Consider the following 12,500-nt stretch of genomic DNA (forward strand, 5'->3'; position numbering starts at 1 on the left):
GCCCAGTAGTCCAGGAGTCAGTGGATTAATGGCAATAAAAGCAGTGCAAGAGGTTTTTGGGTTTGCAGATAAGTGAGAAGACTGATCCACTCACAAGTTGTATTTGCCAGTGATCCCATTCAGAGTTTTGATTTTCTTGCATTTTAGCTTCCCCCAGGTTCTCTTGGTGGTCACACTGCTCCACTGTCACCTTCCAAGAAGGCATTTACAGCTTCCTTAGCTCCTGGGGGTCCTGTGTCACCTGTGCATTCTCCCAAACCATCCCTTGGTTCACCAAAGACACAACAAAACCCCATTACATCTCAAGAATTTGAATTCCTTCCGTCTGCTGCGGTAAGCATGTGTTACATGTCTATGTTGCAGGTCATTTTGTTCCTTCGGTTAATTTGCAACCAAACAAGGTCCTCTTGTTTCAGCGTAGGTCAACTTGTTTCAACCTAGATCAAGTTGTTTTAAAATTCAACCTAGGTCAGTTTGGGGCAGGTACAAAACACAGTTCACAGCCGGTCATTGTTTTACTAAATAAAGAATAAATGCTATACCGAGTAATTGCATTGTGACTAAACTTGATAGACAACAAATGCAAGGAAACAATGTTATGTGCTTGTTATATTTCGATATAAATTTATATCATCTTCTGACTAAGGCGGGATACAAGTAGCAGAATTTTAAATACTGCGAGATTGTGCAACAGTATAATCACATGAAAATGAAAAACAAAGAAACGAAACTGTCAGGAGAATAGGCGCAGTATTTAAAATTCTGCTACTTGTATCCCGCCTTAGTCTGAAGATGATATAGATTTATATCGAAATATAACAAGCACATAACATCGTTTCCTTGCATTTGTTGTCTATCAAGTTTAGTCACAATGCAATTACTCGGTATAGAATTTATTCTTTGTTTACTAAAGCTATCAGCAGGTAATGGATTTTGGAAAATCATTGTTTTACCAATACAGAAACAACTCTAACTGTTTACAAATGCGAACATTGGGCCTAAAAACTTTTGCTTAGGCCTAATTAGGCTTAAGGTTAGCTTTAAGAATGTTTAGGATACTATCTGTATTGGTAAAACAATGACCTGTGACCTGTGTTTTGTACCTGCCCAAAAATGACCTAGGTTAATTAAAACAACTTGATCTAGGTTGAAATAAGTTGCCCTAGGTTGAAACAAAATGACCTAGTTTGGTTGTAAATTAGTTGCCTAAGGAACAAAATGACCTGCAACATATAATTATTTAAGTGGTACTCTAAGCTAGAATTCCCCTAAAAGTATTCTTAAATCATGAAGTTGATTGCATTATGGGGGCCAATGAGCTCCTCAAAAATGATCAGTGTTTCCCCTGAAGAAATGTTACCCATCTCCAGAAAGGGTAATAATAAATAATACCAACTTTATTCATCTAATTCAATGAAAGGGAAGGATACTCTAGAGGTTATCCCTATCGAAGGTATCCGCCCGCAGCCGGGTGTACATGTAATTGACTGAGAGTCGATTTTAATAAGGAAGGAAAAGCGGAGTAACTGGAGAAAAACCCTCAGAATCAGATTGGGAAGACCTAAGACAGCAATCACCAGAACCAGGTTGCTGACCAGCGGTTTTCGTTAAAACAATGGTTTGCTGGGGGTGCTCAGTTTTGCAGGCTTAGAAAACTTGGTTGGGGTCATTGTTATTTAAGGTTTTTTGCCAGATTGAGATCGACTGAAACTCAACCCACACACGACCCACGGCCAGGGTTGAGGTGGGAGGTGGAGTTGATAATTGTGAAACCACTCTGACTCGCTAAGTGAATATTAAGGAAGAAAAGAATAAGAAACAGACTGCAGTTCATTTCATATAATTATGTCCAGAAAAGCAAGTAATGAGATGAAACCTGATTTCAATAAACATCACAAAGTGTCCTCTGGCTCTCCTCCCCAACTTGAACAGCAATCGTTTTTTAGAATGCAGACCATTGACATCACAAGTGTAAACTAAACTCTGATCCTTAGGTAAAGAAAAAGTGCTGGATTCACCCCAACCTAAAAATTACGGTAACTGTAACTCGGACATTATTGTTGGAAATAATAAGCAAATGATTAGACTTAAGGACGTTCGCGCCCAAAACGTTCCCACGTACAGATTTTTTTTAAACTTGCCACGCAGAAAGGTAATGATCTACTTTTGCCAAAAAGGCAAAAAAAATGGGGGGTCACCGTGCTCGTTTTCGAGATCATGAGGTGCATTTTTAGAAGATTGCGTTACTTTAAGACGATCTTAGCTTACAACTGTCAGCAATAAAAAAGCTACATGAGTGAAATTTAGATCAGGTAAACGTACTCAGTTCAACATAACTAATATAACTAAATTAACCTTTGCAACTGATGTCTTTTTCTGAGGTGAAATAGACCTTGAAAAACGATACATATTAGTCAAAGAAAGAAAACTTCGGTCGCACGAGAGCAAAAAAGGCCAAATATTTGTAACTTCTCACGTACAGATTTTTTTTGTTTTTTGTTAAAATGGACAAAATCAAGAAAGGAAGTGATCTACGGAAAGAAAAATTGGGGTCACCGAGCATTCAAGAGAGTAAAATCGCTGCGAAGTTCTCAAAGCGATTGTCTATTTGCACTGTCACGCCATTGCGTGACACTTCTGAGAAGACCTGGGTCCACAGCTATCCCATGATGCCACATACTTTCATGTTCCATTCTTGTGGAAAATTTTTGCGCCTTTAGCATCATGTTTACCTGCGTGGTCCACGATGCATGACGTGTGCGTGACATGTGCGAAAAGATGCGCAGTAGTAATGGGCGCGAACGTCCTTAAAGGGACACTTCGAGTTGGATATCACAATGAACGCTTGCTGTGCAGGTTATTTCAATAATAACTTCGTATTACCGGTATACTCTGCATTGTCGTCTTGATATAGAACCAGGCTCTTCCTCAGCCTCCATTACATAGTCAAGCCCAGGTCCCAGCTCCTCAGCAGATGGAGTCCATTGGAGGCACAACATACTTCTATACTCAGCAAGCACAACAGCAACCTGCTGTGGTGAGTCCTCAACTGGTATTGAAGTAATGTCGCCTTTAGATTGTAGTGAGTGCGTATGACTATGAGTATAACCAGAAACCCATACAGGTTGAAACGTGTAACGTGCGCTCACAGCTTCCGAATATTCAGTGCGAACTGATTGGTTGAATGTTTCAGTGCTAAGTACCATATTTGGAAACCCCTCGCTCTTGTTGTTCCAAATATGGTACTAAGCAAATTGAATATTCAGAAGCTTGTTTCCCAGCACACAAGGGGCCGTTACATGTTTCAACCCTTATGGGTTTCTGGTATAACCAAGTAAATGTTCCCAACACACTCGGGTTTGGAGATGAACATTTATTTGAGTTTACCTTTTCAGAACTTAAAATTCGTACTCACAGTTTAAATAATCTTATTTGACAATTTAGTGTGTTTTGTTGTGAGATATTTTTACAAGTCTTGCAATATTTTGTCGAGCCCGTAGTTCAAGTCAAAATACAAGACATGAGTATTTGTACTTGTTTTGTGCGTTTTCTGTGCAATAACTAATATATAGATTTAGCCATACCTAAAAAGCGGAGCTCCTGTGTTATTTATGCTTACAGTTAACCTGGTTTGAGCCTGCAATCCAATCGAAAACCAGTACCTGGTCAGCGGTCAACTTAAAAAGGAAAAAAAAACAGCTTATGAGCTTGAAACTTGAGCCCATGATATGGTCACATGATACTGGTCAGCGGATACCTTGTTTTGACAGGTGTCAATCGGCACGCATGGAGGGGTGGACTTGTGGGCGGTAATACCGTGGTACAGTGACCAAAATCAAATTTTCTCATACAGATGGGTTACCATATTTTCTCACCCATGGTGCTCTGTGTGCGGACCTTTGCCGTGCAGAGCTCCGCTATTAACTATAGATGGATAATAAATGCAGGACTCATACGTGTACTTTTCTGTACTTCACTATAAACGTTGGCAATATCTCTTTTTTGTCTACGTTTCTTAACATAAGATCCAACAGAGTTGAAAGGGACTTACCACTTTTCCGGACTATATGTGTAAACATTATTTTAATCGCAGATGTCATATGTACATTGGTACCCTTTACTTCTCAAAATGTGGTTGTTAATACTGAATTATAAAAGTATGGGAAAAGACTTAAAGCGCTTTCCTTTTGTTAGAACTGCCTGGCCATACCTACATTGTATCAGTTTGCAAAGAAAATGCAGTAATTTGAAAAAACACTTGCATGATAATCCCTTGCATTTTTCTGGTGGAGTATATATTATTATCCATGAAGTGTGAACATTAATTTGAAAGCGTTGTAGAGTTAGTCCTTCCAAATGCCCCATCTGGCCGGTCAGTTCTGTCAAATGGAAAGCGTCATGTATACATGTAAATGACCTTTGCAGACACTGCAGTTTCTGTAAGTTAGTTACAGTTGACAAATTGTTGTCAAAAGGAGTGTTTGTGGTTGATAACATTCCTGGCATTCACAGGATATCAGTGTGCATTTTGAAGCTATTGAGGGCATTAAAGCCATGACAATTTTTGTATGTAGTTTGGACAAGATGTTTACTGAACCTCTGTGTAGATCTTGGTTCTTGGAACATTGTTCTTGTTTGTTTGTTTATGTGTAGTTGGTCAATTTTCTTTTCTTTCTGTAACTTTTCAGTTATTTCCTTCGTACCAAGCATACATCTCGGAACCTTCTCATCTTGCACATCTCCAAAGCAATCAGACACGCAATAATGCCTTCTCTATGTCGGCACAGATGCGGCAGGTGATTTGCATTGTATTGCTACAGTATGATTTTGTGTTTTCAGTTTAATCTCGTGATATTAACCCATTGACACCTCAAACGTCCTCACTCCCAGGGGTCAATGGCTAAAAATATAACTTTTAATTAACTTATTGACTCCTAGCAGTGAGACTTACGAGATTTTATTTGTCTAATGTTCCCTTTAAGAGAACTTTTTATTTACCAGTAGTTGAGATGATTCAATTTGCCCATGGATTTCGTGCACCTAATCGTGAAGGAGAAATGTAATGCAAGATTCATTGTCTCAATTCACAAAAATATCGAAACTATTTGCAAATTTTAAGATGGTCCAACAAATTGTGAAAATCATCTGGGGTAGCAAACCCTTGGTACTTTTGGTCCAGTCCGATTTTGAACTATGGTGGCTTAATGCTGTGGTTAGGAATAAACGAATGATATTATCTACCTGTAAATCGACTGAGAAATATTAAATGAGAAATTTAACGCATTGACATCTCAAACGCCCTAGGTTGCCCCTAAGGGCCGAGTAAAATCGTCTGGCGTTAGACAGAGTAAAATCTGTCAAGTCTCATTCCAAGGGGTCAAAGGGTTAAAGGTCTGAGTGGTTGGTGGATTGTTTTTTATTAAGGAGGCTTGAAAGGGTTTTTAGCTGTGCGCGTGTGTAACCTACACACGGCATAACTAAGAAACGCGCATCAGCTGATTGAATCAAATTTCTATCAAAACTAGCGCGCGCAACTCACCGGAAATCAAAAATGAGCGTAAAATCACGCGAACTGAAAATAAAACCTGCGGAAAAAAATTGTCTTTATCTCGAAATTTTGCTCAGTGACTTATCTTGATTTTTTTGCATGCACGTATCATTCACGATGAAACTTCAAATAAAAAAGTTTCGGCGAAAGTTATCTAGTACAATTTTCTGTAAACTTTAAGACACCCTTTTTTGATGTATCTTGAATTCTGCTAGATAACTTTTTGTCATACTTTCTAAGAAGTTAAAAAAAAAAAGAAATAAATTCAAAAACTGAAATTTAGAGGGCCTTTGGTAACCGATATGACGTCGTAAGTGCCTTTTAAGTATTACCCAACAAAAAAGTTGCAAAGATATATATAGTTTGCCTACACTATGAAATATCCTTCTTTGGTATCTTTCATTGCTTCACAAACACTAAAACAATGAAAACCCTTTTAAGCCTTTGATAGGTTTCCTGTGGCTGTGTAATGAATAAACCCTTCCATAGATATTGCTGTGGCCAATGTCAAATGACTTGACTTTTCAACAAGGGGAACCTTTAATGTTTAAAATTATTAAAGGTGTTTTAGTTTATTGAGGCTAATGCCAGACTTTTGGTTGTTTTCAGGGGCTCATACATCAGCATACACTGAGCATGGCACAGCTTGACCCAGACAATCAGAGTAAGACAAAGACACAATATTATTGTAATGTATGTTACACTGTATATAAGTAATTGAGCAGTTAAGTCTTAGTACAATGAACAGTTTGGCCTAGCTCTCATGAGACTCTTATACCTAAGTGTTACAGCATCCAAACTAGTAATCAGAGGATCGTAGGTTTGATTCTTGCAAAGGAGCATTTTGGTTTTCATGGAGTCACCGTAGAAGAAAGTCCTCTCTTGAACTAAATCTTCGGGTTGGTTCTTAACCGGGATGACTGTTAATAATGATCTTCTGCCTCCTGCCTTGCAGACATTTGAAACAATAAGACTGTATTGATGTCCAATATCTGCCAAAATTTGCACTTATTTTAGAACAAGTCAGAGATTGTTGTTCTCCGTGCAAACCCATAGAATTGTGGTCACAAACGACAAGAATGAGCATGTCATTCAAATACATGTAATTGTGTTTTTCTAGGGCTGTTGTAATGAGATATATATTATTATGTTCAGGAGAGCAAGCTCTGTCTGAAAATGTCATTAAGTGTACGATAAACCGTTCTATTCAACTTAAACTCGTAGATGTCTTGAAAAGCTTATGTTAGCTGGCACTAATGTCCTCCCAGGATTTCCTAATTCTGAAGATGGTGACCCTTACTGTCTTTAACTGAAAAATTACCGGTAATAGGAATTCATGTGTAGACTTGAAAGGAAAGCGGGTGCGTCTCAAATTGCCCGAAACCCTGGGCATTAGTGCATGTACAAGGAAGGGTTACGTTTTTGCAAACGTTGGCCGTGTAGCACTTACATTTCAACAGACTTAACTATTAGAGGGTCATGTGTTTCCTCTTGGAGCTGAGTAAAGAACCAACTACAAACTTAACCCACATATGGCCATGAATCCGGAAGTAAACCTGGGCCACATTGGTGGCAGGCGAGTGCAATCACCATTGCACCATCCCTACTCCCCTTGTGAAAATAACCATTGTGTGTAATGTTATTTTGCCCTCTATAGCTGTTCCACAAGAGGTAGACAGTTTTCATGGACTGTGTCCTATAGAGCCACTTGATACTCCCACAGAACAGGTAAGGTCAAGGTTCATAATTAACATTTTTTCAAGGATCAAGATAATTATCTCTCAGACTTATTAGTTTTGACTTAACAAATACACTTTAAGATTCATTCATTCATTCATTCATTCATTCATCCATACATTAGGGGACAATACCAAAGGAGAGGCCAATAAAAGGACATGTAGGGCGTTTTCCATTTACCAAGAAATTCCGGAAATTCCGGTTGGGATGTAAATGGACACACGTTTTTGGTTCGTTCCACTGGAAAATTTCCGGAATAAACGGAACTTCTGAAAAGGTAGTCCTGTTTTCCCGTTGGAAACTTTCCGATGGAAATGTGTGTATCATTTACAACTTGTGAAAGGTCTTACCACTTCCAGGCTATTCACGGCCACATTTTTAAATTTTTGCGCGTAAAATCGCAATCACTGGGCGGCGAACGGACCTAATTTAAATGGAACACGTTTTTCACCCGATGGAGATTTCCACCGAAATTTCCGGAAATTTTGTGTAAATGGAAAACGCCCAAGAAGAACGTCAGCACTTGAAGATAAGTTTTCATTTTCTCCCCTAAATTAGGTGCCGTGAGCCGTGTTACGGTCAATTCAACATCGATTGCGACAACATTGTTCTCGCTTTTGAATGTTTTAAGGTTTCATTACTAGTCCCTCGATTAACTATGCTCTGACACATCACTTCTAATTTTCAGTAGTATTTTGCAATAAACGTTCGTAAAATTGAGTTTTCTTTCCCCAGGCTCAAAGAACATTTGGCTACATGACAACTTGCTACAAAGCCACCAATTCAAAGGATGGGCTTATTTATATACTTCGCAGAATTCATGGTAACCATGACAGTGTGGATGCTTAAAGGGGGGAGGGGGGGTGGGGGTAAAGGGCGCACCGTCGGCTTCCATTGATAGGGAGTTTAAGAAACGACGACGGCTACGGCAACGACAACGCCAACGCCAAAAAGCAGTAATATTATTTGTTAAAAGAATCCAAATGCTCGTGCTGCACGTGCGGCACGCATTTTTAAACATTTCTCTTCCGTACTTGTCAAAACTACTACGTGAAATGACCAAATTTAAGGTTTTGACGACAACGTGGACAAACTACCGTGGATCTGTCAGTCTCACTCTTTACTTCAAATCCGTCTGTACCAATCCAGTTTTAGGACACTTCACTCACATTGAATAATATAAACAAGATGGAATAATCATGAAATACTTAAAACAGCTCAAAGTTATATTTTGGAGTGACGTTTTCGTCTCCCTAGCCGTCGTGGTTTCTTAAACTACCTGATACCAGTTTCGTAACAACTGAAGGAACTACCGACGTTACATAAAGTCACTTTACCTTTAGAATGCGCTACGGTTACTAAGAGACAGAATCCTCACGTGATACTTCATGTTGTGCGGGCTCACTTGTTAACAACAGCGGGATTACTGTAAAAGAATGCGCGGGACACAGCGGGCTCAAGTCACAGCCAGCAAACATATCAAGGGGCATGCGTTTTGAAAAGTGCCGTCCAAGGTCGTGGACGGCGGTTGGATCAAAGTGATTTTCGATCCATGGCAGAGGTCTGGACAGTTGGCCAGGCTAACAAACAAATGTCTTTAAATTTGTCTGAGCGTTTCGTACTCAAAGAAAGTTTAGACTGTTTTTTCGTTCTCACAGTGTTATTTCTGTGGAAGTTACCAAACCAAAAGTATGAGCATTTCGCTTGCTGCGTTGCCTGCATTTTCCTTTGAGGAAAATTGCCTTTAAAATTAGGCAAGAAGGGGACTTGTTTGTAGACTGACCAAAAATTGCGTTCCAGTTTATTTATTTTCTTAGAGAGGTAGTCCTGTCGTTTCCAGCCGCTTGGCTTGCCAAATACTCATTTAAGTTACCTGGTTATCCACTTCACTGCATCGTTTTTGTTTGCTTTCAGCTTTTCGACTGGTGAATGCTAAATCCATGATTCTTGTGGATCAGTGGAAAAAAATTAATCACTCCAACCTTGTCAGCCTCCGAGAGGTTTTCACGACAAAGGCGTTTGGAGATAACTGTGAGTTACCAACAAAGACCATTCAGTATTACGCTCTTGTATCTCTTTAACGTGGTATCCAAGGGTATGAAGTAAAGAGCTGAGGTAAACCTCTTGCGCCATTCGTAACGCAGAGGAAGTATGTGCAGCCAACACTAAGCGCGAAAAAACGGTGCGAGAAAGTCGCATTAGTTTTTGTTTCTGCATTTTATGTTATAAAAATGTGGCGCGAAATTTTTAAAGCAAGTAACTACTCGTTGAACAAAGCTTTCGCGAAAGTTTGTGACTTCATGAAGTGGATCCGTTACAGTCATATGGGACACTTTCTGACAAATACATAACAAACAACTTAATAGCCAAACCGGTTGTTGCACGCGCCCCAAGTATATCGTTTGTTGTGTTGCGCGATTAGTATTTTATCACGGAGTATTTTACGAGAGATTTTTTTATCGTCATTTTTTGTGATGCTCAATAATCTTATTTCGTCTTTCAGCTCTTGTATTTGTTTACGATTATCACCCGGGAGCGGAGACCTTACTTATGAGGCACTTCTCGGGCCCAGATTCTACACTCCCTGTCAGCCCCGATGGCACGTTGTTGTTTCCCTCAAATCCCCGCTCCGGGGTCCCCAACAGGCACAGACCCGGTCACCGAAGCGCCATGCCCGAGCGCCTCATCTGGAGTTATATTATCCAACTTTCTTCGGCTCTGAGGACGGTACATGCAGCTGGTTTGGCATGCAGAGTGATTGATCCATCCAAGATTTTGTTAATCGGAAATTCCAGGTGCGTAATGCAGCAATTTGCAATTGAGATTCTATGAGGAACTTCCAAACGCTAAGACCAGGAATGTGTAAAAACAACTAGACCTAAATAAACAAGACATCAAAGACTTCTTTCGCGTTCGATGCACTTGTTATTAAAATAAGAATAAAAGCTCAAAACATGTTAACTGTGCAATATAGGCCCAAGCATAAGATTTCAACTTTTGTTTCAACATCTGTTCGATTTTGTTGAACGTTCGGTTCAACCAGGCTTCACGAGAGGCCTGATATTCAGTCCCAGGCTGCAGCCATGGTTGTTTATATGCATACGGAAATGATACGTCATTAAGAGACCAATTAGCGCGCAGGCGCATACCCAACAATGTTGAAGGGGGGGGGGGAGGGGGTGGGGGAAACGACTTTAACTTCATTCAACATTCGCGACATCAGATGAAATGTTGAATAGTTGTTGAAGCAAAGTTTAAACGCTTTGGAAGTCATTCAACATCAATTCGACTTTGATTTAACACGTTTCAACACTGCTAAAACAGGGGTGGGGGGTGGGGTGGAGGGTTGTTAACGTTTTCAACATCGCTGTTCAACAAAATCGAACGGATGTGGAAGCAAATGTTGAAAACGTTTTCCCGGGCCTCAACGTTGTAGGTGTCGACGTGATCGATATGTGGCTACTGCATAGTGCTTTGTTTTTTTTAATTTATTCATCGATACATTAGTCCCAAGAACTCCAATGGCTTATCTAGGGGACTCATGCAAATTATAAATTTAAGCAATAGACCACAAGTTTCTATGGTTTATAGGCTGATAAACCACGCGGGATGTTGGTAGAACACGAGAAGAATTCGTAAATCACTCGCCTGCGGCTCGTGATTTACGAATTTTTCGGGTGTTCTTCCAATATCCCAAGTGGTTTATCATGGCTATAAACCATAGAAACCTGTGGTCTATTGCTTTTATATAATAATTGAGAAGACGCGCGATTTTTCCATGAGTTTACTGGCACAATAAAACATAGTTGATTGACCAATCAGAGCGCGCGCATTGATTTGGTTATTATATAAACAATAATAATACATGGCCCTGAGGGGAAAAAAACTGCATCACATCAGATTTAATAAGAAATTACATGCACTAAAGGCCCATTTAAGCGTTTTCAACATTTGCTTCAACGTGCTTTTCAACATTTTGTTGAACCAAATGTTTGGTGCGTTTGAACAGGTGGTCCAACATTGTTGAAAGCTTAAAAAAATGTTGAAAGCTTGTCGAAAGCGTGTTGAATCAAGTTTAAATTGGTTTAAAGTTTCATTCAACTTCGATTGAACTTTTCCTTTGTTCTCGAAAATGTTGAATAGTGTTGAAGTCATTCGAACGCTCTGTTCAACAATTGTAGAACACGCGCATGCTCCATGATCACCAAATCGATATGGCCGCACGTAGTTTATCTGGACGAGAGAGTCTGATTTCTAGTTCTTAAGTTCCTCGCAATCAAATTTCGTGAAAGTGTTTGTTCTTTTGTTGGCGCAATGTTGGAACCGTTTGAACGGTCTCTGCACAAGTTTGTTTTTGCGTCCAACATTTGCCCAACATCCGTTCAACTTTTGTTGAACGAATGTTGGTCAAATGTTGAAACCTTTTAAACGGGCCTCAATAGACACTTGACGCTGATGTCGGGTAAATCTTACTCTTTTGAGTGATGGACTCCGACTGTTGCGTGAACTCAGTTTTTCCCTTCTCATTACAAGGAAGCATTTGAAGATTTGATCTGCTTTAAGGACGGTGTCTACCAATTCAAAGGTATTTTTGCGCGGTTGTATGGATATGCGGGAAAAGTAGATCTCAACAAGTGTTATTAAAATGCAAAAAGAAAATTGGGGGTAACCACGCATTTTTTCAAAGATAGTTAATCAACAATATTAGTAAAAAGCTTTAAAATACAAAGCAATGTATGGCGTTCCTTTCCAAATTAAAGCTTAATTATGTCTTTAAAATGGATAACTACCCCCAATTTTCTTTTTGGATAGCAAGAGCACTTGCTAAGTTTTACTTTCTCCGAATAGTTTTAGACCGAGCAAAAATATTCCTGCATTAGTAAGCACTACCGATAGGAAATCCGTGTATCTGGAGATGCGCAGAACGTGTGCGCAATAACAATAGTAGGCACCATCCTTAACTTGATGTAATTTGCAGTCCTTGCGATTTCTAGAGCAATTGTGCACAGCTATTTAAGCTTTAATTGTAAGAAAGTAATTATATTTCTTTTTGTCTTTAGACTTAGAATAAACGGCTGTGGAATATTTGATGTTCTCAGTTTCGATGCAAGTAACAGTCCAAACGCCATGATTCCTCATTTTCAGGTAAATCTTTGTGTTTTTTAGCCTTTGTTTTGTTTTTGTTTCTTATATTCAGAGTTAACTTTCAGTTGCA

At 39.4% G+C, this 12,500-nt stretch overlaps 1 protein-coding gene across 2 annotated transcripts in view; it reads left to right on the forward strand.

Annotated features, from left to right (window-relative positions):
• Nucleotides 1-12,500, forward strand: part of LOC138000432 (PAN2-PAN3 deadenylation complex subunit pan3-like) — a 33,014-nt gene that overhangs the window by 8,425 nt on the left and 12,089 nt on the right. For both annotated transcript variants that reach the window (XM_068846846.1, XM_068846847.1), the window contains exons 3-11: nt 148-333; nt 2,915-3,037; nt 4,689-4,796; nt 6,158-6,212; nt 7,206-7,276; nt 8,021-8,108; nt 9,200-9,316; nt 9,789-10,080; nt 12,346-12,430. In XM_068846846.1, the coding sequence (XP_068702947.1) occupies nt 148-333; nt 2,915-3,037; nt 4,689-4,796; nt 6,158-6,212; nt 7,206-7,276; nt 8,021-8,108; nt 9,200-9,316; nt 9,789-10,080; nt 12,346-12,430 (1,125 nt within the window). The remainder of the gene's footprint in view (nt 1-147; nt 334-2,914; nt 3,038-4,688; nt 4,797-6,157; nt 6,213-7,205; nt 7,277-8,020; nt 8,109-9,199; nt 9,317-9,788; nt 10,081-12,345; nt 12,431-12,500) is intronic.

Source organism: Montipora foliosa, chromosome 4 (assembly GCF_036669935.1).
Source record: "Montipora foliosa isolate CH-2021 chromosome 4, ASM3666993v2, whole genome shotgun sequence".
NCBI lineage: Eukaryota > Metazoa > Cnidaria > Anthozoa > Scleractinia > Acroporidae > Montipora > Montipora foliosa.